Here is a 6,000-nt window from a genome sequence, read left to right as displayed (position 1 = left end):
CCTCCTCTGCCCGCCGCGCGCGCTCCCGCGAGGGCCCCAGGACCCGGCGAGCCGGCCCTGCGCTCCGAGACGCCGCCAGCCTCCGGCGCTGGTGCTTCCAGGCCGGGTCGGACGGGAACCTCCCGCCCCTCGCGGGAACCGCCGCCTACCGGCGCGTCGGGGAGGAGCCGCTGCCGCCGCCTGTGCAGACCGCGGAAGAGCCCGGGCCTCCGAGGGATGGGTAGCAGCCCGCAGCGCTGAGAGACCAGGTTCCTGTCACCTCCGGCTGCGGGACCCCCCTTGCCCGGCACCCGCGCTTGTCCCGGCGCCCGGAGCCTGGTGGGGGCGGCGAGGAGAACGAGCGGTGTCCCTCGGTCCGGGGCCATGGAGCCGCGCGCGCCTGGCGCGGGGCGGCCCGAGACGCGGCCGAGGCTGCGGCCAAGAGCGGCCGGCAGCCCCAGATAGACAGCGGAGCCCAGCGGGCCCGGCCCAGCGCGGGGACTTTCAGGCCCCCAAGGCCGCGAGGAGGAGCCGACATCCAGCCCCGAGCCGATCCCACCCCGGCCCCGGAGGGACTCCCGGGCCGCCTTCCCCGGGGCTCGCCGACTTCCCTCCGTGACAAAGTTTTCTCCGGTGCCTTCCCGAGGAGGATCGCTCCCTAGCTCTAGAACTCGCCTGCTGGCGGACTTGCTCGGCTTGATTTGGGAGATAACTTGCCTCGCTTCTTCCACCCACATCCCCTTTCCTTGACCACTTCCAGTCGGACGTTCTAGATGACTGAATGGAGTTTTGAGTTGGACTCTTGTGTCCGCTACGGAGTCGGGCCTGATCCCGGAGCGCTGGGGGTGGGGTGGAGGTGTTACTGTAAAATGCAAGTTGGATAAAAGGAAGACCTCTCGCCAAGGGCCCCAATGAGTGGCACACAGTCTACTATCACCGACAGGTTGGTATGAAGCTCCCCCTGCGCTTAGTCTCCCAGAATGGGGCCCGACCTAGCAGGAGGGTCAGTGATTGCTGATTGCCTTTGCTGAGTGAAGTTGACAGGCAGCGGACAGAGGGTTATTTCCGAGCTCTGCAATTAGTCTGGGGTTGCTGCCAAGTTACCCGGTTGATTGAATTTGGAAACGTAGTTTTGTTTTGTTTTTTCTGGAGAGAAACTTTCCTCCAGATTCTCGGAGGAGGGGTAGGTAAAGCCACGATTGTGTTTTTCTGCCCTTAGTGTGCATTAGGATTCTGTACTGATCTTGGAACCAGAGAGAGGAAGGTCATTTTGGGTGAAGGTCAGTGCCCGATGTCGGCTGGGGTATTGGTACATCATCAGTTTTACTCCTGTCCTGTAGTTCTCTAGAGCCTGTTGCATTTTAGGACTTTCTGTTTGTGAACTTCACTCTGAGACTGCCGCATGATTTATGAATTTGACGTCCTTGAAGCATTGACTTGCACAGTGTTTATTACCTAATAGTTTTCCAGAATGTTGGAAGTACTAGTAAATCACAGGTTCCTGGTGGGAACAGTATCAAGGAACTGAAAAAGGGCTCGGAAACATCATGGGGCTTGATCTTAATTATTGCATTTTTAGGATTTCATATTCCAGAAACATTTGCATTTAAGGTGTGTAAAGCCTAAGGGAGTTATGTAGTAGAAGCTGGCAGGTGGATTTGTTGAGTTGGGTGAGTCCTTTATAGTACTTAACTGTGTTGCTTGGTGGTGGTTGGTGAATTGAGCTAAACCATTTGTGGTTTCAGTGGAGTTCCCTTACTCTTAAGAGTTATTTTTTGGAATATTAGGTTAAGTGATAGAAGCATATTCCTTTACTACATTTTATTTCTCAGTTTAACTATGACATTGTATCCAGGTCCCAAGTTTCAGTCAGCTTTTTTTTTTTTTTTTGGTCAACCTTCAAACTATTACATCATTAAAAAAAAAGATCAAATAACTGAAGTAAGGGGCCAAAGAAAGCACGTTGATGAGAAGTACAACAATAGTACTCCAGCAGAAAGTAGTTGAATTTCCTAATAAGAGAGTTTCACCCAATTGTAAGACTCATTTGTTGATTTTAAAAGGGCCAAATTCCATTGTCATACCATAACAGCTACTCCAGAAACAGAATTTCCTGTTCCTGTTGATGCTTTTCAGTATCACGTGAATGTTCACCTAAAAGATTCCATTAAATATTTAAGCTATTTATTCTTTGTGTAGTTTTTTTTACTGTGTTTAATTTTCAGCTTCTCTGAGAGCACATTGAACACGAGTAGCAACAATGCTTATCTTGATTTCTTCTAGTTATTCCCATTCCTTTTCCTTTCAGGGTGTTTTTTGCCTCTGAGAAATCACTTTCATGGGTGTGTGGGTAATTGTTTTCCTTGTTCATTCAATTCTTGCCTTCTCTGTTGACCCTGCAGACAAGTCTTATTAGGAACTAATATGGTGTTGGTAGTTTTCATTGCAATAGTAGGGGTGTTTAATTTTGTAGCAACAGAACCTAGGGTCACTAGCTCATTCCGCATGAAAATCACCTAAAAGCCCCCCAAGTAATGACGTTTCTTCTTTGCTTCTCAGAGATTTTCTTCCTCTTTCCATTACCTTGGAAATAAAATCTTGGGATTTGTATTCTTTTTATAACTTAGATGAGATAAAAATGTACAATAAGCATGAAACTAATTAATGCCTGTTTTTTGCCAGGCACTGTGCTAGGCACAAAGGATTACGAGATGAATATTCTAAGATGAATCTGCAAATTGGTTTGGGTATTAATATTCTTGGATGAGTTCAGGTGCTGCCTGATTTCACATATTCTTTAAAAGAAGAAAGACTTTAAAAGCCACCTAATGTAATGTGCATTGCTGAGACAGTATAGATTTGTGTTTCTTTGGAATTTACTACTAGTTTCCCCTCCACACACAAGATTTATTCTTATGTGACCATTGCTTTTTCTTTAAACATATCTTATTCTGTAAATATCAAGCATCCATTGGCTCTTAGGAGAGTAGTTGTCCCTGATTTGAACATAGGTTGGGGTGAAATCTGGAAGTACTGGTTTAGTGTTATTTCTGTGCCAGGATGCCTTAATAAAGTTATGAGTATAGAATAGTTCCTAGCTTCTCCTCAGCCTTACCTACCTCATCCTCTTTTCTCATTATCTGACTCCAGTGCCCTGTAGGTATATTTTGCTGATTCTAGAGCTATTGGCAAATTAACAGTGCCTTTTTAAAGGTCCTTTCAAGTTTGAAGTACTGTATGTGGTGTGGCTTTGTTTTGTAGAGTGTGCTGACCCACCAGGCCAGCTGTGTGAGTTAGAGTTCTTTCATTGTGGTGCTTCTGACTACAGAGTCTGTCTGTCCTCAGTTGAAATCAGACTAGCTGGTTTTGGGCGTTGTTCTGTTTTGCAGTTTGTGGCAGGCGACACATGGCTGAACAAGATAAGAAGGGTTTTATTCTTGTGTTAGGGACGTGCTGGGGCTGGGATGGAATTCAGCTATGTTTAGGCTCTGATTGGTCACTTTGGATACTCAGAACTCTGTTATATCCTGTTATTATTTTGCAGTTAAATTAACACATTTGTTTACTACCCTTTTTTTCCTCTTCATCCTCTACTCGTCAGGCTCTCCAGCCCCCCTTTTAAAGGCGTAGTTATCAATTTAAAACTCAAACTATGTGTTCATGGTAGCTACTGTTTTTATGTAGTGTATCTGAACTGTTAAAAAAAAAAAATCTAAGCAGCTTTTGAATACCATCCAATGTCTTGCTTTGTAACTTCTTTGAGACCTGGAGACTATATTTTTCAATTTTTAGAACCAGCGCTTCAAAAGTGGTAGAAATATCTGATTGCTGCTGTTCAGTTTACATTGATTGCTGCATTCAGTCCTAAAATATATCCTAATTGTTTCTAACCCTCCTAGATGCTTGCGTCTCCCTGAGAGTTTAGGGGTCTTGTGGGACTTGGAATTTCTTCTGAGGGATACGAGGAGAGAATGCTTTTTCAACGGACTGAGTAAATTATTTCAGGCTATCTTCTAGAACAATGAGTTTTCAGGGACAATACAGGTGGGATTTTGTTATAAAGGTCTTTGTTGAAGTAAATGAAGTTTTGTCTAGGACTTGTGGATTTTGTTGTTTTTGATTTATAGATAAACAAAGGTTTTAAATATATTGGCTTTTTTTTTTTTTTTAGCACTGTAAGGTCAGCTTTAAGCTTGTTTAACTGAAGCAAATTTTTTGTTCTTTGTGTTTTTTGTCTTTTTTTGAAGCAAGTTTTTAAAGTGAGTCTGGAAACCTGTGGCTTTATATGCATTTACCCAGTAATTAGCGTTTTCATTCATGATACTTTTTCTGCCAACACTGCCATATAAGAATGCTTTTGGTTAAAAAACAAAACAAAACAAATTCTGTATGTGTGCTATTTTCAAAGCTGCTTGAGTCATCTGCAAGGTGAGATTATTTGTCACATTCACTTACAAAATCAGTCATTTGATAAATACCAAATTGAAAGTGGGGACCAGGATCACAGTGCTAGCTTTGTATTCAATTTTATGTTGTCTTTTCTTCTAATTGTTCAGTTTAAAATCCTGATTCATACAGGTATGCAGTAGTACATTCACTTGTACACTTTTACGTGAGTCAACATGTACAGTCCGAAGTAAATTTTTTTAAAAGTACAGAGCTATAGTCTTACAGATAAATGGCACATTTATAAGATGTTCATATGTATTCAGTGAGATGACAAGAGAAGCTTTATTTGAATCATTACAAAAATATGTTAACCTGGTAATACCACTTAACACATTAGTGGCTTCCAGTTGTTAAAATGTAGCATATAACATTGAGTTAACATGTACGACTTTTTTAAAATTTCAATTTAGGAAATGATATTTGAGGCATACATTGATGAAACCCATAAATGGTGGATTTTACATATTTTTCTGTGGAGCATTGTGATTCTAGGGAAAACAGTTGGAAAATCTTTGAGTAAACAAAATGTGATTGCCTCTTCTGAAAGCTGTCTAGAAATGGGTATGAATTGCCTACCAAACTGATACAGGTTATAGAAGCAGCAGAACATATTAATGGTTTTCCAGAGGTAATTGGAGAAGCGCTTTTACATCATGGTTGTCTAACAAAGTTACTAAAAATGTTTCTTATCCTGTAATTGCTTATCTCCTAGAAATTGACCGTGCCACATTTTCACAGACAGGGAGCTTAACTTCATTAAGTCTCAACCATTAGAACTTGGTTTGGATGATGTTTTAAAGCTTCATTTGAAGACATGCTCCTTTTCCTTTTAATAATTAAGGGTCTTCAGAATAGTGGTATTTGAACTGAAGTTTTAAAATCAGCAAAATTATAAATATTTTGTTTCCTTTTGTGTGAAATACCCTGATGTATGTAATGATATCCAATAGTAGTGTAGTTCTTCAACTCAGCGTGAGGCAGATCATCACTTACAGTTTAGGCAACTCATAGCACTTAGGTCAAGATTATAAAACTGGAAGGGATAGACCCAAGATATGACCTAGATTTTCTAGCTCTCGTCCCCCACTTTTCACTTTAAATTATTGTCTTTCTATGTGTATTTTTTCTGTTCTACTTCTCTTGTAACTTTCCACGCTGACTAAATCAGAGTTGGATTTTTCTCTTACAGGATGCTTTCTAGTACCTTATCCATTCTAATTTTAAGTATCTCTAAAGGATAAAGCTCTCGTCACTTCCTCAGGAGACTGAACAACAATCTGATAGATCTTGTAGTCAGGAAGTTTTTCCTGATCTTTAGCACAGACTTTTCTTTTAAGTTGTCCTGTTACTTGTATATACTTGCTCTACCAGGCTAAATAATGATCTCCTCCCATTTTATGTTTATGTGACTGTGAATGGTTCAGACGGTTATCCACCACCCTTTCCTTCCCCCACCCTTATTCTTTGCTCAGCCAAGTTGTATGTTCTGTTGATTCGTGTCTAAAATTAACCTGTTCCTCTTAATACTCTGTTAACTTTTCTCCAACTGCTCTTCTAGTGCAAAATGATTTT

General features: G+C 42.0%; 1 protein-coding gene across 2 annotated transcripts in view; it reads left to right on the top strand.

Moving 5' to 3' along the window:
* The first annotated feature begins 722 nt into the window (after nt 1–722).
* ARHGEF12 (Rho guanine nucleotide exchange factor 12) overlaps nt 723–6,000 on the top strand; it is a 144,594-nt gene continuing 139,316 nt past the window's right edge. For both annotated transcript variants that reach the window (XM_081241052.1, XM_081241051.1), the window contains exon 1: nt 723–922. In XM_081241052.1, coding sequence (XP_081097178.1) covers nt 891–922 — 32 coding nt within the window. In that variant the 5' untranslated portion in view covers nt 723–890. The remainder of the gene's footprint in view (nt 923–6,000) is intronic.

The sequence above is a fragment of the Mesoplodon bidens genome (genome assembly GCF_964165515.1).
Source record: "Mesoplodon bidens genome assembly, chromosome: 7".
NCBI lineage: Eukaryota > Metazoa > Chordata > Mammalia > Artiodactyla > Ziphiidae > Mesoplodon > Mesoplodon bidens.
The sequence above is the reverse complement of the archived record's forward strand: the minus strand, read 5'-3'. Positions and strand labels throughout refer to the sequence as shown.